The sequence below is a fragment of the Ursus americanus genome, chromosome 21 (genome assembly GCF_024610735.1).
Source record: "Ursus americanus isolate L20-20 chromosome 21, mUrsAme1.1.p, whole genome shotgun sequence".
Taxonomy (NCBI): Eukaryota; Metazoa; Chordata; class Mammalia; order Carnivora; family Ursidae; genus Ursus; species Ursus americanus.
Genome location: NC_142147.1, coordinates 50,049,800 through 50,071,944, shown reverse-complemented (window position 1 = coordinate 50,071,944; position 22,145 = coordinate 50,049,800). Strand labels below are relative to the sequence as shown.

The 22,145-nt window shown below is 52.4% G+C and overlaps 1 protein-coding gene across 1 annotated transcript in view; it reads right to left on the bottom strand.

Moving 5' to 3' along the window:
• The window catches only part of SULT2B1 (sulfotransferase family 2B member 1), a 28,825-nt gene extending 26,316 nt beyond the window's left edge, over positions 1–2,509 (bottom strand). The window contains exon 1 of the mRNA XM_045772301.2: positions 2,381–2,509. Coding sequence (XP_045628257.1) covers positions 2,381–2,451 — 71 coding nt within the window. The 5' untranslated portion in view covers positions 2,452–2,509. The remainder of the gene's footprint in view (positions 1–2,380) is intronic.
• Between the last annotated feature and the right edge of the window lie 19,636 nt (positions 2,510–22,145).

Sequence of the window (22,145 nt, the reverse complement as noted above, 5' to 3'; positions counted from 1 at the left end):
GGCCCCCCGAGGTTGGCCCAGCTCTGGCCAGATCTGTGAACAGTCCGGGTGTGGTGCATGGGATGAGTGTGAAGCTGGAAGTGTGGTCAGGTTCCGTGGTGGCCAAGAATCTGACATAGTGTGAGACGGGAGTTTGCCAGACAGGGAGAGAGGTCATCCCAGGGCAAGGAATGTTCGGGGATGCAAGGCCCGAAGGTGTGAGATCCAGGCCGGGGTGGGTGTGGAGGCCAGCAGGTGGGGCCCAGGCATTGAGGAAGGTGCGAGCTTAGGGAACAGAGGGGAGCTCCCCCAGAAGAAGCAGGATGAGTGGCGGGACCTCAGCCCCACTCCCCCGTTTTGAACCAGAGCAGTTCCCTCTTGAACTCTATGATGGGTTTCTACTCCAGAATAAGATTCTTCTGGGACAAAGCAATCTGTGTCTTAAAACGTTTTAGAAACCATCACTATGGGTGCTAGTGAGCCACAGAAGGAACTTGAGCTGGGCATGGCCAGGGCTAGCTCTGGAGATTAGAAAAGACTTCTCTGGGAATCCCCATGGAGGAAATGAATACGCAAAGGCACTGGGGCAGAAAACAGTGAGGCAGTGGCCCCGGAATCTCAAGTACCGGGATAGATGGAATACACAGGCAGGAGGCCAGACCACCAGGGGCTGGAGGGCCTTGGGACTGGGGGGAAGGGAGGGACAGCTCTGGGAAGAGCTGGAGGCAGGGAGGCTGGGGTGAGGCTGGGGGAAGGGTGGGAGAGGAGGCCTGGGGGACAGGCAGGGGGAGGGCATGGGATGGAGAGTCCTGGCACAGGAGAGTGAGGCTGGAGGGATGATTCTGGGGAGCCCCTGAGCTCCCACTCCAGCTGGGGATGGTGCGTGTCTGAGCCACCTGGGAGGGGCCCAGACGGGATGGTAAGGGCCCTCGTGAGGGGCGTCCTTCTGGGTCCAGGGGTTCCAGAAGCTCATGGAGAAGAAAGTTTGAGGTGCCCTTAGGATCCCTTAGGGAACTACAGACATTCAGGTCTAGAGGTGTCTTACAGGTGAGGGGTTATTTGCCCCCATTTTTCAGATGGAGAAACTGAGGCTCAAGAGAGCACCTGACTGGATCGAGGTCACCCACTGAGCAAGGGCTGGGGATGTGCTGGCCCCCTGGATGTGGGGGAGCAGAGAGGAGGGAGTCTCCCAGGTGCCCGGGTTGGGGGTGAGGCCCCCCAGAGGTGGAAGCCCAGAGGAGAGCCCGTTGATCTCTGGAGGGAGAAACTGCAGAACCCAGAGGCCAGGAGAGCAGGAGACAAGAATGTTGAGTGGAGGATGCTGGGGTCTCAAGCAGGCCTGGGACGGCCGGTGAGCAGTCTCAGCCCCAGAGACCCAGAGCCGCTGGGAGGCTGGTCCACATCACACAGCCATCAGGATTCACCTCTCTGTGCCCTGGCTCCTGGGTGAGGGAGGGGAGGGCAGGGGAGGGACCCAGACACTACAGCCTGGGGTGGCTGGAGGGGCCCAGAGGGCCAGCGGAGAGACTCCCCTGGCAGTCTGAAAGATACTGGGGTGGGGGGGGATCAGCTAAGCAGCTCGCTGTGTGCTCTTGGGCGGGCCGCCTGCCCTCTCTGAGCCTCCACTTGCTCATCTGAAAACAGAGCCACGGGGAGGGGGTATCGCCAAGGCTATTGAGGATAGGAGGGACCACAGACCCTGGGGTCAGACCAATTGGGTTCAGATCTGCTTCGGGCTGCGTGGTCACGGTCATGGCACTTTCGTGCTCGGCCTCAGTTTCCCCATCCAGAAAGCGCTTATGAGAAAAGCTTCTGACTCAACCCCAGGAACAAAAGGGTCACACTCAGTACCCTAACCTCTCCTACGAGGGCTGCTGAGTCCAGGGCCCATCCTGTCCTCGGAGCCCCCAGGGACACAGCCTCTGGCTCGGGGACCCAGCTGCCTCCCCACCCCTGCCCACCCCTGCTCTCCCATCCTCCCCCGAGCAAAGCAGGGGCCACATTCCAAGCCCCCATGAAGGAAAGCACCCCCATCTGAAGGTCCTCTGGGGTGTCCAGGATGAAAAGTGGACAACAGGCCCTTACGTTTCTGAGCAGTTACTGTGAGCCAGACTCCCGCTCTCACCCAGCCCTGTGTCAGAAAGATGTCTTTGGCAGACAGAGAAACTGAGGCCCCACCGTGGTCCGGGACACCTCAGGCATCCTAGCAAGTAACTCAGCACAGCCCTGTCCCCACCAACTTCCAGCAGGGATGAGCCCGCTGGGTCCTGCCGGGTCTCAGGCAGCGGGAGGCTTGGGGCCCCCAGTGCAGAGGCCCACGGCTCTCCCCCAGACCACCTCCTCTGGGCAGGCGGTGGGGGACCCCCCCCCCCCCCGGCTCGTGCCCAGGCCCGCGCCTCACCTGAGTTCCGAGATATTGTTTTCCTGCGTGTCCCACAGGGCCGGGATCCGGGGCTCGGCGGGCCCGTCCATGGCAGGCCGGTGAGGGAAGGGAGGGGAGGACGCGCAGGAGCAGGCGGCACAGGGACCAGGTGTGTGCAGCGGTGGCGTCTGCCACCCGAGGAGCCCGCCAGGTGCCTACCTCCCCGCCCAAGGGGAGGGGCAGCACCCAGCCGGTTCTCCCAGCTGCTACCCACGCCTCCAACAGCGGGGAGAGGCTGGGAGGGAGCCACCCTATTCCGAGGGTGGGGAGGGGAGGAGAGCCGGTGGACACATCTCAGGAATCTCCCCAATGGCCAGGGGCAGAGTCTAAGAGGCCACTCCAACTTCAGAGTGGAACCTTCTGGGCTACTGGTTCCGGGCATACCCACCCGGAGTCTCGCTTGCAAGTGTGACGAAAAGCTAATCTCCTCTCAGAGTTCATTCATTCATCCATTCATTTATTCATTCAAGAAATATTTATTGAGGGGCGCCTGAGTGGCTCGGTCGTTATGCATCTGTCTTCAGTTCAGGGCGTGATCCCAGGGTTCTGGGATCGAGCCCCACATCAGGCTCTTCTGCTGGGAGCCTGCTTCTTCCTCTCCCACTCCCCCTGCTTGTGTTCCGTCTCTCGCTGGCTGTCTCTCTCTGTCAAATAAATAAATAAAATCTTAAAAAAAAAAAAAAGAAAAAGAAATATTTATTGAAAGCCTCGGGTCAACCAGGCGCAGTTCTAAGGGATGGGACACTGTTAGGACCACCTGCTCTGCTCGGGGGAGGGTGGGAGAGCAGGGGTGGGCAGGGGTGGGCAGGGGTGGGCAGGGGTGGGGAGGCAGCTGGGTCCCCGAGCCAGAGGTTGTGTCCCCGGGGGCTCCAAGGACAGGAGGTTAGGCCCCAGACCCAGCAGCCCTGGTAGGAGAGGTTAGGGTACTGAGTGTGACCCCTTTGTTCCTGGGGATGAGTCAGAAGCTTTTCTCATAAGCGCTTTCTGGATGGGGAAACTGAGGCCGAGCACGAAAGTGCCATGACCGTGACCACGCAGCCCGAAGCAGATCTGAACCCGATTGGTCTGACCCCAGGGTCTGTGGTCCCTCCTATCCTCAATAGCCTTGGCGATACCCCCTCCCCGTGGCTCTGTTTTCAGATGAGCAAGTGGAGGCTCAGAGAGGGCAGGCGGCCCGCCCAAGAGCACACAGCGAGCTGCTTAGCTGATCCCCCCCCACCCCAGTATCTTTCAGACTGCCAGGGGAGTCTCTCCGCTGGCCCTCTGGGCCCCTCCAGCCACCCCAGGCTGTAGTGTCTGGGTCCCTCCCCTGCCCTCCCCTCCCTCACCCAGGAGCCAGGGCACAGAGAGGTGAATCCTGATGGCTGTGTGATGTGGACCAGCCTCCCAGCGGCTCTGGGTCTCTGGGGCTGAGACTGCTCACCGGCCGTCCCAGGTCTGCTTGAGACCCCAGCATCCTCCACTCAACATTCTTGTCTCCTGCTCTCCTGGCCTCTGGGTTCTGCAGTTTCTCCCTCCAGAGATCAACGGGCTCTCCTCTGGGCTTCCACCTCTGGGGGGCCTCACCCCCAACCCGGGCACCTGGGAGACTCCCTCCTCTCTGCTCCCCCACATCCAGGGGGCCAGCACATCCCCAGCACTTGCTCAGTGGGTGACCTCGATCCAGTCAGGTGCTCTCTTGAGCCTCAGTTTCTCCATCTGAAAAATGGGGGCAAATAACCCCTCACCTGTAAGACACCTCTAGACCTGAATGTCTGTAGTTCCCTAAGGGATCCTAAGGGCACCTCAAACTTTCTTCTCCATGAGCTTCTGGAACCCCTGGACCCAGAAGGACGCCCCTCACGAGGGCCCTTACCATCCCGTCTGGGCCCCTCCCAGGTGGCTCAGACACGCACCATCCCCAGCTGGAGTGGGAGCTCAGGGGCTCCCCAGAATCATCCCTCCAGCCTCACTCTCCTGTGCCAGGACTCTCCATCCCATGCCCTCCCCCTGCCTGTCCCCCAGGCCTCCTCTCCCACCCTTCCCCCAGCCTCACCCCAGCCTCCCTGCCTCCAGCTCTTCCCAGAGCAGGGATTATCCATCATCCCTCCATCCATCCCCCAACCTTCCATCCATCATCTCTCCGTCCATCCATCCATCATCCCTCTATCCATTCATCATCCATCCCTCAACCATCCATCCTTCATCCCTCCAACTATCTGGGGAGGCCTCTTCTGAGGACCTGGCATTGCATCCACAAACAAGACAGGTAAGTAAACATGGCTTAGAGCTGCGTTGTCAATGCAGGAGCCCCCGGCCACATGTGGCCATTGAGCACTGGGAATGTGGCTCATGTGACCCAGGAAGTGAACATTTCCAGTTATATTTAATTTTAATGAACTTACACATAACTTTAAAAATAGAAACAGGGGAGCCTGGGTGGCGAAGCCGTTAAGCGTCTGCCTTCGGCTCAGGTCATGATCCCAGGGTCCTGGGATCGAACCCCGCATCGGGCTCCCTGCTCGGTGGGATGCCTGCTTCTCCCTCTCCCACTCCCCCTGCTTCTGTTCCCTCTCTCGCTGTGTCTCTCTGTCAAATAAATAAAATCTTAAAAAAAAAACCCAAAACAACATCAAATACTTTCCTCTTAATTAATGCAACAGTAATGCTTTGGTGAGATTACATTCCAATTTAACCCTTTGAAACTGAGCATTGCAATTGAACTAAAGCATGCAAAATATCTCCCGAGTAATTTATATATGGATTCCATGTTGAAATGATGATATTTTATTTATTTATTTTTTTAAAGATTTATTTATTTATTCGACAGAGATAGAGACAGCCAGCGAGAGAGGGAACACAAGCAGGGGGAGTGGGAGAGGAAGAAGCAGGCTCATAGTGGAAGAGCCTGATGTGGGGCTCGATCCCATAATGCCAGGATCACGCCCTGAGCTGAAGGCAGACGCTTAACCGCTGTGCCACCCAGGCGCCCCGAAATGATGATATTTTAGATACACTGGATTGAGTAAAACGTATTCCTCAAATTAATCTTATGGATGTCTCTTTAAAAAAAAAAAACACAAAAAAACGTGGCTACTAGAATGCTTAAAATAACACGCCTGGCTAGCATACTAGCCGACTTGAGTCTGCTGGCCGGGGGCAAACGCAGTCTGGTTGGTATCCTGCCTCCAGATCCTGGGCATCTGTGGGAGGTCAGAGATGGCTTTCCAGTGACAAGGATGCCCCAGGAGGGGACACTCTCCAGGTGAGCGACCTGAGCATCTAAGAGGAGGGTCTGATGGGGACGAAGGCCCGGATGCTGGAGAGACACCTGGACGGGATGTTCTTTGTCAGAAGAGGGAGCATCTGGGGATAGAGGGGACATTTCTGGCCCCTGGGGTGGGAGCTCATACCTGTCCCTGGGGGCTTAAGGATAGCAGGGAGCAGTGCTAGGTAAGGACGGGCTAGGCTGGCCAGGACATGCCCCTCCGCCCCAGCACGCCCCCAGGAAGATGAACACGTCACCGGTGTGCGTTCACTGACCGTGAGGGGAGCCCCTCTGGCCTCAGACATCAGGGAAGGTCTCAACGGTGCCCCCCTATTCTGGGTCCTCCCCATATCCATTCCTTGGTATTTCTCCAGGCCCCCACTGGGGCCCTGGGAAGCCCCAGGCTATGCCATTTTGTTCTTGGAGCTCAGATGTGGGCAAACAGAGGTCACTGGGTCATGAGGTCATGTTTCCACAGAATCAGGGCCATTGTCACCTCCAGAGCCTGACCTTTCCATTAAAAGCTAGTAATTGCCAGGAATTGTGGGAGAGCTGAGGACCAGGCCAGCTCTGGCTGCTTAGAGGCTGGGTTCCCAAGAGGGCGGAGGCTGGGGGCAGGGCTCCCAAATCCTGTAGTCAGGAATAAAGAATCCGAATGAGGTGGGGACGGGGACAGTACAGGAGCTGGGGGTCCTGGCTCCTGGGTCTGAGGGAGGAGGGGGCTGGGGGCCAGGAATTGTTGGGTCTGATGAGGGAGGAGGGGCTGGAGGCCTGGACTCCCGTGACCTGGACAGACACGAAACTGGGACACCTAGACACCTGGACCTAGGGAAGGGATGGGCCGTGGGCGAGGGATGCCCTTGTCCCCAAGGCTCTAGAGGCCCGTTGGAGAGGGAAAAGAAGACATCACGCTGGGTGGGGTGGAAGGAGGGTAGCTGACACCTCACAGGAAGCGTGTCCCCTCCCGTCAGCTTTCCCCTCTAATCAGTGGGTCCATCTCGGGGTGTGCAGCGTTGCAGAAACCTCGCTCTCTGCTCTCCACCCCGATTGCCCCATCCCGGTGGAGGAGCCTGCCCCAGGGCCGATACTGCAGGTCCGGCCCCACCCCGCACACTCACCCGGGCGCCCCGCCCACCCTGCTCCTGGGGCGGGGCCGGGGCTGCGCTGAGGTGGGGGCGGCCGCGCCCAGTCTCCTGGGCGGGCGGGGGAAGTGGGGGAGTGGACGACTGTGGACCATTACTCAGGGTCCTGTAGCTGGCCAGAGACTGAGGAGGGACGCTGGCGGGGGCACCGAGAAGCTGGGTCTTTACCAGCTGCCTGATCACAAAAGAAGAGGGGTGTTGTTAAAGGGCACCGGTGTACAGAGAGCGGGGCTCCCCAGAGGTCAAGCCAGGAGATGACAATGTGTGAGAGCCCAAGGCTTGGGAGCCTGGACCCCTGGGTCTGAGGGAGGAGAGGGCTGGGGGCCTGGACCCCTGGGTCTGAGGGAGGAGGGGGCTGGGGGCCTGGACCCCTGGGTCTGAGGGAGGAGGGGGCTGAGGGCCTGGACCCCTAGGTCTGGGAGAGGGTCAGGCATGGGGAGTTTAGCTTCCTGGTCCCTGGGGCTGGGGCCGACAGAGCCAGGTGAGCCTCTGGGGTGGGGGTGTTGGATCTGGGAGTGTTGGGTCCACAGGAACCCGCATCTTCCAGTCCTCCCAGGTGCTCCCAGCAACATCTTCACCTGTCCCCAGGGCTCTCCTCTGCCAAGATGCCAGGACCAGCCAAACCAGCTGTGCCAGTCAGGCATCCCTGTGACCGCCCCCCCTTCCCTGCCGTGGCTCCAGGAAGACCTGGGCCCAGCCCGAGGGCACGGGCAGGGAGTGGGTGGGTGGGAGGCGGGCTCAGGCAGGAGAACAGGGTGCCCCAATTGCTGCCTCATCCTCCTGACTGCCCGACTGCCCGACCTGTCCTGCTCACTCCTGCTCCTTCCATCGTCCTCCCGCCTTGGGCCAGGGGCGGGGCTCCACTTCCTCCTGGGGATGGCACTTCCTCTTTGGCCCTCGGTCCCCCAAAACCTGCTCCACCAACATCTGTCCTGTCCTTCCTGCTCCTGTATTCCATTCATTCATTCAGGGACTCCTACAGAGCGGCTCTTCTGGGCCAAGCGCTGTGCCAGGCCCTGGGAATACAGTGGCGAACCGAAGCTGAGAACGCGTTTTGGGGAGCTCAGTAATGACCCCACACCCCGATGATCCCAGAACAGATCCAAGACCTCGCACCGCAAAAGGGGCTTTGCCAATGTGATCAAGTGAAGGGTCTTGAGATGGCGAGATGACCCTGGCTTACTTGGGAGGGTTCAATGGCATCACAAGGGTCCTAGTAAGTGACAGAGGGAAGCAGGAGCGTCCGAGGCAGAGAGAGATTTCGAGATGCTGTGCTGCTGGGTTTGGGAGATGGAAGAAAGGGCGGTGAGCCGAGGGATGCAGGCGACCCCTAGAAGCTGGAAAAGGCCCAGAAACAGATTACCCTCTGCAGCTTCTAGAAAAGACCCAGCCCTGGGCGCACTTCGCTTTCCAGCCTAGTAAGAGCCACTTCGGACTTCGGATCTCGGGACTTCAAGACAACACATTTGTGTTGTGTTAACACCACTACATCTTTGGGGACTTGCTCCCGCAGCGACAGGAAACATCTGTCCTAGGAAAGGAAGATAACAAACAGCTAGAAATTACATCCACGGCGGGGAGTGACAAGCACTAGGGAGAAAATTAAGTCAGGTGAAGTTGCGAGAACATGGACCAGGGACTGTTTTAACTGGGTGGTCAGGGCGCTGGGAGACTGGGAGCGGGCCTGGAGTTGAATTGCAATTTTTTTTTAAAGATTTTATTTATTTATGTGACAGAGATAGAGACAGCCAGCGAGAGAGGGAACACAGCAGGGGGAGTGGGAGAGGAAGAAGCAGGCTCATAGCGGAGGAGCCTGATGTGGGACTCGATCCCGGAACGCCAGGATCACACCCTGAGCCGAATGCAGACGCTTTAACGACTGCGCTACCCAGGCGCCCCTGCAATTTTTTTTTTAAGTAACCTCCACACCCAACATGGGGCTCAAACTCAGGACCCCGAGATCAAGAGTCACACGCTGTACTGACTGAGTCAGCCAGGCGCCCTGAATTGCAATTTTAACCCAAGGTGGTGACCTTTGCACAGGCGCTGGAAGGGGGCGAGGGAGGGAGGGGCAGAAGGGTCCGCAGGAGCAAAGGGGCGGAGGTGGGACCATGCCTGTCAAGGGGCAGAATGGAAGGATGGTGAGAGCTGGGTGCAATCCCAGTTTCCGTCTGGGACCCGGGACTGCTTCCCCCGATGTGGCAGGCTCTGCCCCGGCTCAGAGAAACTAACACACCTTGCACAATACACAAACACAACCGGGGACGCTGTAGTCATACCAAGATACCTACTCACAGTTCTGTTTTATTTGTGAAACCCTTAACGCCGCACTTAGTCAGGGCCCGGTGATAGAAGAAAGAACATTAGGGTTCAAAGCCGATGGCCAAGAAAGAATTCTTTTTTGTTTTTTTAAGATTTTATTTATTTATTTGACAAAGAGAGAGAGGGAGAGAGCACAAGCAGGGGGACTGGCAGGCAGAGGGAGAGGGAGAAGCAGGCTCCTTGCTGAGCAGGGAGCCCGATGCAGGGCTCAATCCCAGGACCCCGGGATCATGACCTGAGCCGAAGGCAGACGCTCAACCGACTGAGCCACCCAGGTGCCCCAAGAAAGAATTCTTGAGACGTCTTTGGTGCGAAAAGGCAGTGTTATTAAAGCCCAGGGAAAGGACTCGTAGGCAGAAAGAGCTACCCCGGGGTCATGAGGAGTGGCCTATTATATACTTTCAAGTTGGGAGGGGGTTAGGGAGAGGGTAAGTCTCTAAGGAATTTTGGAAGCAAGGTTTCCAGGACCTTGAGGGGTCTCGCTATTGTTGGGAAAAGGTCATTTATTACCATCTAAGAAAACCTCAGTCATGAGCCCCTTCAGAGGTATATCGGTGGGCCGTATGCTTGGAGGGGTTAGAGATAAAGGAAATTTCCAAAGGAATTTTTATGCATTAAAGCAGACTCACAGGATTGGGGTGGGGAGGTCAGGCTAGGACTGCCCTTTGCCCTTAGCAAAGTATTAACATCGAGGCAGCCGAGTCCCTAAAGGAAGGTCGCTCTGCCTGTTTCAAGGACTTGTCAATGGGCTGTAGGTAGTAAGGGAATTTAATAATGTTTCTTCTGCCTCTGTTTCCCATATCACCCAGCACGGTGCCAAGAGATCCGCACAGCTGTTCATTGAATCCTCGTGATGACCTTCCATGGCGGGCACCATTCTTATCCCCATTTTTGACCAATGGAGGAACTGAGACACAGAGAGCTAATGGCACTTGTCCAGCAAAGATTTGAACCTGGCATTGGCTTGGATCAAGGGAAAAAAAGGTTGTGCGTGTGCATTTCATTTTTTTTAAATTTCCATTCCTGGGGTACTTGGGTGACTCAGTCGGTTAAGAGTCTGCCTTCAGCTCAGGTCATGATCTTTGGGTCCTGGGATCAATCAGGCTCTCTGCTCAGCGGGGAGTCTGCTTCTCCCTCTGCCTGCAGCTCCCCCTGCTTGTGCTGTCTCCTTCTCTCTCTCTGTCAAATAAATAAATTCTTAAAATTTTTTTCATTACTTTTTAAAGTCATCTCTATCCTTAACGCAGACTCGAACTCACGACCCCGAGATGGAGAGTCGCACACTCCACCCACTGAACCACCCAGGTGCCCCTCAAGGAGAAAAGTTTTGCACATTGCCTGGCCCACAATAAATGCTTAATTAACGGTAGCTTGGGGTCACCAGTTCTCATCCTGGCAGCCCATCAGAATCCCTTTGGGAGGCTTTTAAAAGCCAGTCTCCAGGTCCAGGAAGTCAGAAGCTCCCGGGGCCCAAGTGTAACAGCCTGTCTCCCCTGCGGGTTGACGGTCCCTGGAGGAGGGATTGTGTCCACTCGCCTGACCACCAGGGACTCCTACTGGGGGAGTAAGAGATGCTACTGGGAATAGTGGGTGGAGGTGAGGTTCAACATCCCACAGCATAGGAGAGGGCCCCACGACAGTCGTCTGGCCCCAAATGTCACCAGTGCCCAGGTGAGAAGACCTGCTGGAGACACACCGTCCCATTTGGGGGAGTCACCGAGGGTGGGTGGTCCAAGCTAAGGCAATCCGCAGAGAAAGAGGCGAATCCAGAGGTGGGGCGGCCTGAATGCAGGCTTTTAAGCTAGCTCCTCAGATCGAGAGCAGCAAAAGGGAAGGACTGCATAAGCTATGCATTTCTCGGAGCTCTCTGAATTAAGATTTTTGCATTTCGCACCATGTAAATTTCACCCCATTTAAAAAGCTACAACTGTGAACAAACACGGAACTTGCTGAAGCGCTGGGTGAAATGCGCTGATTTTTGCAATTCACTTTTAAATGAATCAAGAGATTAGGGGCGCGTGGGTGGCTCAGTCGGTTAAGCATCTGCTTTCGGCTCAGGTCATGATCTCAGGGTCCTGGGATAGAGCCGGACGTGGGGCTCCCTGCTCAGCAGAGAGTCCGTCTCCCTCTGCTTCTCCCTCTCCCTCTGTGCGTGCTTTCTCTCTCTCTCTCAAATAAAATAAATGAAATCTTAAAAAAAAATAAAATCAACCAATCGAAAGATTAAATGCATGCGGTGAGTTGTGGTTTATCATAAGAAATACATATGGGGCTCCTGGCTGGCTCAGTCGGAAGAGCATGCGATTCTTGATCTCGGGGTTGTGAGTTCGAGCCCCACATCGGGTGCAGAGATCACTTAAAAAAAATATTTAAAAAAAGAAGAAATATGTATTTGGTCACTGTTCCTGGCACGAAGCTCCTAAAACCCTTGGAATTTCCTGAGTGATAGCACCCCGAAGGTGTTTTGATCCCCAAAATAAAACCGCTTTCAACCACATCTGAGCGTGTGATAATGAAGTGACTATTGGAAGGGACCTAGGGATGCGGATGGTTGCCTGGAGGTGAGAGGAACTTTCATCCCACTCCGTCACCTCTGGGGAGGTGAGAGGGGCTGGAGGTGGAATCAATTGATGGTGGCCAATGAGTTAATCGCACCTATATAATAAAGCCTCCACGAAGCCCCAGAAGTTGGTGACCCCATGGAGACTGGGGAGAGAGTGTAGCCTGGAGAGAGCATGGAATCCGGCTCTGCGCCCTGTCCCTCTGCCCGGCCCTACGCATCTCTTCCGTCTGCTGTTCCTGAGTTACAGCCTTTTATACTAAACTGGGAATGTAGTAAGTAACACGTTTCTCTGTGTTCTGCGAGCTGCTCTAGCGAATGAATCCCAACTAAGGATTCATTAGAACCTCTGGTCAGGGGCGCCTGGGTGGCACAGCGGTTAAGCGTCTGCCTTTGGCTCAGGGCGTGATCCCCGCGTTATGGGATCGAGCCCCACATCAGGCCCCTCTGCTAGGAGCCTGCTTCTTCCTCTCCCACTCCCCCTGCTTGTGTTCCCTCTCTCGCTGGCTGTCTCTATCTCTGTCGAATAAATAAATAAAATCTTAAAAAAAATGAAATTGGAATTGGTGTCCGAATATTATATACCCACTAGAACAGCTACAATTTAAAAGACCAAGTGCTGGGGCGCTGGGGCGCCTGGCTGGCTCCGTTGGTGGAGCGTGCGACTCTTGATCTCAGGGTTGTGAGTTTGAGCCCCACGTGAGGTGTGGAGATAACTCAAAAATAAAAAAAATAAAAAAATAAAAAAGGGGCGCCTGGGTGGCACAGCGGTTGAGCGTCTGCCTTCGGCTCAGGGCGTGATCCTGGCGTTATGGGATCGAGCCCCACATCAGGCTCCTCTGCTATGAGCCTGCTTCTTCCTCTCCCACTCCTCCTGCTTGTGTTCCCTCTCTCGCTGGCTGTCTCTATCTCTGTCGAATAAATAAATAAAATCTTAAAAAAAAAAAAAAAGACCAAGTGCTGGCAAGAATGTGGAGCCGATTGGAGCTCTCCTATACTGCGGAAGGGATACAAAATGATCCGGCCACGTGGGAAGACAGTTTGTTGATCTCTTAACGAGGCAAACATAGACCGATGTGACCCTATGTCACAGTCCTGGTATTTACCCAAGAGAAGTGAAAACACGTGTCCATCGCAAGACTTGGACCTGAACGTTCACAGCCGCTTTGTTATAACCAAACTCTGGAAACAATGTAAACATCCGTGGACGGGCAGATGGGTCAGCCAAACTGGCCCATCCAGGCCGGGGAACACAGCTCCACTGTGAGAAGGAATGAACTGAGACATGGGACAATGTTGGACAAATCTCAAAATAATCCTGTTGAGCAAAAGAAGCCAGAGAAAAAATAGAACGTTCCATATGATTCCATTTATATAAAAGTCTATAAAATGCAGACTGATCTACAGTGACAGAAAGCAGGTGGGTGGGTGCCTGGGGACAGGGATTGGGCTGGAAAGGGGAGGAAGGAGGAATTACAAAGGGGCCTAGGACACTTTGGGGGGTTCACTATCTTGCTTGTGGCCGTGGCCTCACTGGGGTACACAGATGTCAAAACTCACCAAACTCTGCACTTTCGAACGTGGACCCTTTATTGCATATTCATGATCTCAGTAAAGGTGTAACTCAATCGATGAAAACCTACTTCAAAAATTGAGCCAGGTTCTTTAAGAGGATGAGTCTTACCGTATGGAATTGTGGGATGGTAGGGGAATTATACACCCATGAACTTGACTTATAAAAATAAGACGGATACGAACTTGCAACCGGTAGATAAGGGAGTCCTGGAGACCCAGCGCCCAGCACGGTGATTACAGACAGCAACGCAGCACCATAAACTTCAAAGTTGCTAAGAGACTAGGTCTTTATTGTTCCTACCACAAAAAAGAAATGAAAATAATGGGACGTGACAGAGGTGTTAGCTAATGCTACGGTGAGAATCGTATTGCTTTAAGCTTACACAATGTTACAAGTCAATTGTATCTCCATTAAAAAAAAAATGGATGGGCAGATAAGCCATAAAGCAAGCAGCATGAGACATTCTACACTGAATCTAGGGGCGAGCGTGGGGTATTCAGTGTCTAATCCTTTTGATTGCTGTCCCCCCCCCCCCCCCCCCCGCCGGACCAACCAATTCCCCATCTCTCTGGACACAAGCCAGGTGTCCAACATTTCAATTCAATGCTGACGCTCGCTGCCCGGAGTCACTGTAGACACCACAGATTAAGGGCTCAGGCCCTCAAGACTGGCCCCCACTTCAGATGCCGGTCCTGGGTCCCATGCTTGTCACCTGTCCTTCTGACCCACCTGCTATAAATGGAAGGTTCCCTGCACTGTCTCCTTAGGTTCCGTCATTTGCTAGGGCAGCTCACAGAACTCAGGGAAGCCCTTTTCTTAGGTTTATCGGTTCACTCCGAAGGATTTTATGAAGGATCCAGATGAAAGGGGTCGGACGAAGAGGAGCATGGGGCGAGGTGCAGAGGGTCCAGAGTGTAGGAGTTTCTGTGCTGCAGAGTTGGGGTACGCCACCCTCCCGGGATGTGGATGTATTCACCGACCCAGAAGCTCCCCGAATCCCTTAGCTCAGCCTTCTATGGAGGTTCCTGTACGGAGGCAGGATGGGTTAAATCCCTGCCCATGGGTGAGTAACTTCTTTCCAGTCCCTCTTCCGGAGGTCAGAAGTTCCAACCCTCTGATCACAGGGTGGCTCCTCTGGCCACCAGCCCTGCTCCTGAACTCTCGGAAGTCCCCTCATTAGCATAAAGTCAGGTAGGGTTGGAAGGGGCCTGTTAATAATACAAGAGATTCCTCTGACCCCCGACACTCAGGAAATCCTGTGGGTTTTAGGACCTCTTATGCCAGGAAACGAGATGAAGACCAAATATATATTTCTTTTCTTTTCTTTTTTTTTTTTTTGAAGATTTTATTTATTTATTTGACACACACAGGAAGACAGTGAGAGAGAGAGAGAGAGAGAGCACGCAAGCAGGGGGAATAGCAGTCAGGAGCAGAGGGAGAAGCAGACTCACGGCTGAGCTGGGACCCGGATGTGGGACTCGATCCCAGGACCCTGAGATCACAACCCAAGCTGAGGGCAGACACTCAACCGACTGAGCCACCCAGATGCCCCCAAATATATATTTCTTATAGCTTTGTCTCACAGCAGGACTGCCCAATGGAGAAGAAACTGAAGAGATCTAACCACCAGATAAAACACGTGACCCTTAGCTAGGTTCCTGGTTCATTTATTTATTTTCTTTCCCTCCCTCCCTCCCTCCTTCCCTCCCTCCCTTCCTTCCTTCCTTTTTTTTTTTTTTTTTTTTTTAGAAATCTCTATACCCAACATGGGGCTTGAACTCACAACCCTGAGATCAAGTGTTGCACGCTTCACCTACGGTATGGGCCAGGCACCCCTAAGGGTCCTAGTTCAAACAAACCAGCTCAAGAGACCATTGGGGACACTTGAATATGAAGGAGGGACTCAGTGTTAAGGAATTACTCTCCTGTATTGTGGGTGTGGGTGTGTGGGGGGGGCTGACCTTATGTTTTAGGGACACACACCAAATATTGTGGGGTGAGACGTCATGTTGTCTGGGGTTTGCTTCAAAACACTTCAGTGCTCAGGCAAGAACAATGTGGGATTTCCTAAATAATGCTGAGCGGAAGGAGCCAGGTGCAAAAGAGCACACACTGTGATTCCATGTATAGAAAGTTCTAGAAGGAGCAAAAAATGACTCAATGGTATTGGAAGTCAGGTTGGAGGTGTCGGACCTGAAAATACAGAGCCACGGTGAGAGGCGAATAGAGTGTTTCATTGGGATCAAAGAATTGTTTAGGGACGCCTAGGTGACTCAGTCGGTTAAGCGTCTGCCTTCAGCTCAGGTCATGATCCCAGGGTCCTGGGATCGAGTCCTGTGTTGGGCTCCCTGCTCAGCGGGGAGCCTGCTTCTCCCTCTCCCTCTGCAGCCCCCCCTGCTTGTGCTCTCTTTCTCTGTCAAATAAATAAGTAAAATCTTAAAAAAAAAAAAAAAAGAATTGTCATTGGGGGAGCACAGACTCTGACAGTAACCAGAAAAGCGTCTCACCCTCAACGTGGAAGCAAGGGGTTTTTATGAGAAAGATAGAGGCAGCGGGTGGGGGGTGGGGGTGGGGAATTACACAACTCAGATTAAAAAAAAAAGAAGAAGAAAAGAAAAGAAAAATTTCAATTGGTACTAACAGGCTGAGCTGCTTTTTCGTATCAACAAACCAAACTACTCCTAGTATTCACTCATTCACTATTCCGCCTTCAAAAAGTCCACAACCAACATTCTGATGGTCAAGATGCCTGCATCCAGTTTATGTTACAAGCAATGGCTCCTAAGACAAGCTGCTGTGCCCAGTTCCAAGGTTTGGGCCCCCTTCAAACCAAGGCGGTTAGGTGGTTTCTCTGTGGTGGCCCCTCCCACTCTTCCTGGGGGAGGGGAGAGGGAGAGACAGACTCTTAAGCAGACTCTGCTCCCAGTGTGTGAGCCAGTCCCGGGGCTCGATCCCACCACCCTGAGATCATGACCTGAGCCCACACCAGGACGCTTAACTCACTGAGCCACCCAGGTGCCCCAGGCTCTATTTTTAAATGGCTCCAGTCATGGCCGTTTTTCACTGTGGTTAATTTGGTGGGGGGGGGGGGGTTGGTAATGCCCAGGGAGGGGGTATGCACACATGTTACACTTCAGGATAGAGTTCTAAGCAAACACCTGGGGGAAGCTTGGGGTTTGATCGGGAGACAGAAGCAGGTGCAGCGGGAAGACTAAGCCAAAGCCTTTACTGGGGTTTATGCCAGAGGAGTTTAGGATTAGTGAGTTCCTATAATTCTGGTGGGCTTTGGGATATAGGGGTGGTCTCTGGTCACCTGGTACCTTGTCTTGGGTGATTTTAGGCAGGGGAAATAGCGGGCCAGTGTGAGGGTTAGCTAAAGAGAGTGTTTTGAGGGCTATGGGTTCGGGATGAGTTGGTTTGCATCTGGAGGGTATGCTAGTAGGCACATTGTTATCTTTAAGGGTCAGCGAGCCCAGGTGGGGGGCTGTTTTCCCCGGATCTGTAAGGCACCCTCAAATGTCAACATAAAATACAAAAAAATGCTTAAGTGATTAATACGCTTATAAATGCGTGATCTCACATGGCAAGAGGGACTCTGCAGGTGTGACTAAATTAAGGATCTTGAGATGGAGAGATGATCCTGGATGATCACAAGGGTCTCTGTAAGAGGGGGAGTCCCTAGATTTGCACACACAGAAGAGGACAAGGCGGTGTCATAAAAACAGAGGCAGAGATTACCCAAGAAGCCGCAAGAGGCAAGGGAATGGATTCTTCCCTGGATCCTTCGGTGGGAACCAGCCCACCTTTGTTTAACACCGGAGGACTCATTTCAGACTTCCGGCCTCCAGGACGCTAAGAGAATAAACGTGTGTGGTTTGAAGTCCCTTGGTTCGCGGCAATGTGTTGCAGCCCCCGTAGGAAACTAACACAGTTGGTCTATTTCAGGGTTGAATGAGGAGTAGGGAACCAGTGATGGGAACATGTCTGGGTTGAAGTAGACCAAGGTTAACTGTGATGCTCCCAGCCTCTGGCATCACCAGCCCTGTCCCCTCACCTACGGCTCCTCTCCCTGTGCGAAGGTCAAGGGACTCTGGTCCTGGAAGCTAAAGAAACACAGCCCCAGTCTTGTCTCCGATTCCCGACACTCTGCGCGGAGTCTCTTACAGAACACAGTCTCTGGCAGGATGGGGGGACCTATATCCCCCTCCTCAGACCTGGGGATGGGAATCCTGAGACCAGACCGGGTCACCCTTAACAGCCAGGGGGCTCCCCAGAGGGGGATATAGGCACTTAGTCCATCAGACCAGGGGTGTCCCAACTTGATTTCCAGAAACTGGGGTGCCGGTGGCATTCTTAGAAATCACCCCTCATTGGGGCGCCTGGGTGGCTCAGCGGTTAAGCATCTGCCTTCGGCTCAGGGCGTGATCCCGGGGTTCTGGGATGGAGCCCCACATCAGGCTCCTCCGCTGTGAGCCTGCTTCTTCCTCTCCCACTCCCCCTGCTTGTGTTCCCTCTCTCGCTGGCTGTCTCTATTTCTGTCGAATAAATAAATAAATAAATAATCTTAAAAAAAAAAAAAAGAAAAGAAATCACCCCTCATTGTCATGTTCATGAAAACACAGGCCCAGAATGGAACACGTGACAATTATGAAGGAGGAAGAGGGTGCTGGGTTTATGGAGGGCCACATGGGGGGGTGTCTATTAACATTGAAATGTGCGCCCTCTTCCTTCAGAGCGGCTGCTTCTCTGATCTCCCTAGAGAGGCGCGGGAACGTGAACCCACGGCCCGACTTGTGTTTTATATCTTACTGTTCTACACATTTTTTTAAAACATAATAAGCATTTGCTGTGGTGCTTTAAGCTCTTCATAAACACGACTTTTAATGCCTGCTGCAGAGTCTAGGGTTAGATTATAATTTACTTCCCAATTCCCTGTTCTTGGCCATTTGGTTCATTCCCAGGTTGTTCACGGGGATAATTATGTCTGTGTCCAGCACTGTTTCTGCATTTTGGATTCCTTTCCACCCATCTCCGGACTGCATCCCTGACTGCCCAGAGGAAGTAAACACTCGTTCTGAAGATAATTTCCTTTCTTTGCTCTCACCAAAAACAAAACAAAGCAAAACAAACAAACAAATCAATTGCATCGTGTTTGTGTAAAGAGTTTGGAAATACACATAAGCAAAACACAAACACAGAAACCATTGGCGATTCTGCCACCATCATTTGCCATAGACTTTTCCAAAAATTTAGAAATTATGAATAATTTCCCTTCTGTTTCTTGCTGAGAACACATTACACAACACTTCTGCGTCCTGCTTATTTTTGCTTAATATGCCGTAAAAAACATTCTCCCATTTCATTTACAATGATCGTGTGCTATTCCATAACACACTACAGAACCTAGAAACTTTATTATTATAAATCTGTGTTATATCCCAGCCTGTGTGTTTTTTAAACAACAAAACGAAAAACTCTTACGAATCATGCAATAGGGAAAATCGTGCATAAACTTTTGTGCGGATCTTACGTTATTTTCCTAGAACAGAGTCCCAGGAATGGAATACTGGGAAAGAGTGCCAAGTCAGTTTCTAGAAAGGTTAAAATAATCTCCACGCGTTCGCAATAAACACAGTCTAGCAGGATTTGTGTCCCGCATTTTTGCTATCATTGAATGTTATCGTTTTATTCGCACTTTGCTAATGCGTAAGTGAACAGTTGAATCTCGTTTTCATTTATATAAATATATATATTATATATTCACTCAATGAATAAAAAATCAGTTACCGAGCACCTGCTACATGGCCAGCAAGGCTCTAGGCTCAGGGGGACAAAATAGACTCATGTTCTAGGGGGTGTGGGGAGGGCGGTTGGACAGCCAACAAATTAAATGGACTAGGTCACCTCAGAGAGCGATACGTACCATTAAGAGAGCTCATAATGAAAATAAATGTGTTCTCACGCACTTGTAACCCATTTTAGCTCTGCCGTGTGACTTATCTGTTCCCGTCCTTTGCCCATTTCATCAGCGTAGCGGTTCTGCATCTTCTGTCCCTTTCTTTCCCTCCCTCCTGCCATGCTCAGCATTTTCTATTTCTTTACACTTTTTAAAAAAGGATTTTTATGTATTTATTTGAGAGAGAGAGCACGCGCACAAGCAGGGGGAGCGGCGAAGGGAGAGGGAGAAGCAGACTCCCCGCTGAGCGGGGAGCCCAACATGGGGCTTGATCCCAGGACCCTGGGATCATGACCTGAGCCGAAGGCAGATGCTTAACCGACTGAGCCACCTAGGCGCCCTTCTATTTCTTTATGCTTTATCCCATCTACGGCAAAAACAACGGAGTATCGTGTATTGAACATCTGCCCTGTGACAACGATTCTACTCAATGTCTTACCCTCTTTATCTCAGGCAGTTTAGCCAGCTACCTAGGTGTTACCCTCACTTCACAGATACAATTTGAGGTTCAGAGAGGTCGAGCAACTCGCCCAAAGCCACACAGCTTTGGTGGCGCAGCTGGGATTCAAACACAGCCCGTACTCCTCCTCACCAGACAATTCTGTTTCCGAAAAAGCCTGAGACTCTAGTTATCTTATTTAATCCTTTGCTTCCCTGGCAACAATAACATTTTTTTTGAGTGTTTAATTAGGCTACAATGTACGTATAAAAGAGAATGCAGTTCACTAGTGGACAGCGGGGTGAATTAATTCTAAGTGGACACGCCAATTATCCAGCGCCCTGATTTAAAAAATGAAAAAAAGGGGTGCCTGGGTAGCGCAGTCGTTAAGCCTCTGCCTTTGGCTCAGGGCGTGATCCCGGCGTTCCGGGATCGAGTCCCACATCGGGCTCCTCCGCTGGGAGCCTGCTTCTTCCTCTCCCACTCCCCCTGCTTGTGTTCCCTCTCTCTCTGGCTGTCTCTCTGTCACATAAATAAACAAAATCTTAAAATAAATAAATAAATAAATAAATAAATAAATAAATAAATAAATAGAAAAAATCCTGGCTCTTATGCCCTGCGGTGCCCCCGCCAAGGTAATCGTGCCCATGACTCCTCATATCTGGTAATCATAGTTTAATCGCCAGCTCTGAATTACTAAAAGGCATACTTACAAGATGCTTTGTCCAACCAGGGAGGACCGTCTGCACTGCTTCTCCTTTTCTCCCTTTACACTAAATGTACAATAAAACCCACACCTTTTTATTCTTGCGTTCAGACTGTAGACTCTTGGTCTCATTTAAATTAATAGCAGATGTGCAAACACGCACTAGCGCGAAGCCAGAAGGTGACCTGGGGATGCCTGGAGGGATGTATAAATGACAGCAAGATCACTGGGAGCAGAGCAGCATGCCCCCCCCCCCCGTCAAGGACGTCATCGGCCAGTGGGGACGATTTCAGCCACAGCTTTGGAAGCTAAAGCGAGTGTCACAGACAAACGGGGCTGAATGATATTCCGTGATTTTAACCGCATGTGATGTGGGTTCCAGATCGCAGCAGGTGACCTCTGAGACACCCCCGATGGCCTCCACCACCCAGCGTTCACAGCTGCATTAAATTTAAATAACTAGGGGACTGGTGGCAGTTGGAGGGCACCAACAAGCCCACTAAGGGTCGCCTGACACTCTAGGTGTGGGCAGGCAGACTCTTACTGTAAAGGGCCGGACGAATATTTGAGGTTTTGCCGTCATAAGATCTCCATTACAACTACTCCACTCTGCTCTTGTAGTGCAGAAAGAGCCGTAGACAATGCATGCACGAATGGGCACGGCTGTGTTCCAATAAATCTTTATTTATAATAGCAGGCCGAGTGCCGGGTGTGGCTAGCGGGCCATAATTTGCCAACTCTTACTCTACAACAATATACCTTTCTCCACTATTTGTTATTTTTTAAAAAGATTTATTTATTGGGTGCCTCGGTGGCTCAGTTGTTAAGCATCTGCCTTCAGCTCAGGTCATGATCCCAGGGTCCTGAGATCAAGCCCCGCATCAGGCTCCCTGTTCAGCAGGAAGCCTGCTTCTCCCTCTCCCACTCCCCCTGCTTCTGTTCCCTCTCTCGCTGTGTCTCTCTGTCAAATAAATAAAATCTTAAAAAAAAAAGATTTATTTATTTATTTATTATTTATTTATTTATTTGAGAAAGAGAGCGCACGTGGGCGCACAGAGGCAGTGGGAGAAGCAGGCTCCCCACCAAGCAGGGAGCCCAACACGGGGCTCCATCCCAGGACCCTGGGATCATGACCTGAGCTGAAGGCAGACACTTGAGCGACTGAGACGCCCCATGACTATTTATTATTGATGAAAAGTCCCCACTCTTTAAAGCTAGATGTCAACTTGTTTTAAATTGATACATTGAAATAATTCTGAGTAGAAGGTCGATCCCAAAAGTTATGGCCCTGAAGGTCGTTGACTGTTTCAGTCCCTAAAACTTCATCATCTCTTCTGGAACTCTCTCTTTCACTGACTGGATATACGTCACTCTCTCGTATCGTCCCTCGAACAACTCTGTCATTCTTCTGGTTCTCCCTTTAACATCGATCTTTGGCGTATGCGTACTACATATTTGTATGAATCGTGTGTTTAACTGTGTTTTGAAAATTACACTTGGACAATACTGTCTGAAATAATGTGAGGTTTTTTTGGTTGTTGTCCAATGTGGGGCTTGAACTCATGACCCGGAGATCAGGAGTCAGTCGCATGTTCTACCGACTGAGCCAGCCAGGTGCCCCTGAAATAATGTTTAAATGCATAAAAAGAAAATGTGTAGGGGGCGCCTGGGTGGCTCAGTCAGTGAAGCGACTGACTTTTGGTTTCAGCTCAGGTCCCGATCTCAGGGTCATGGGCTTGAACCCCATGTCAGTGTCCCTGCTTAGCTTGGAATCTGCTTGAGACTCTCTCTCCCTC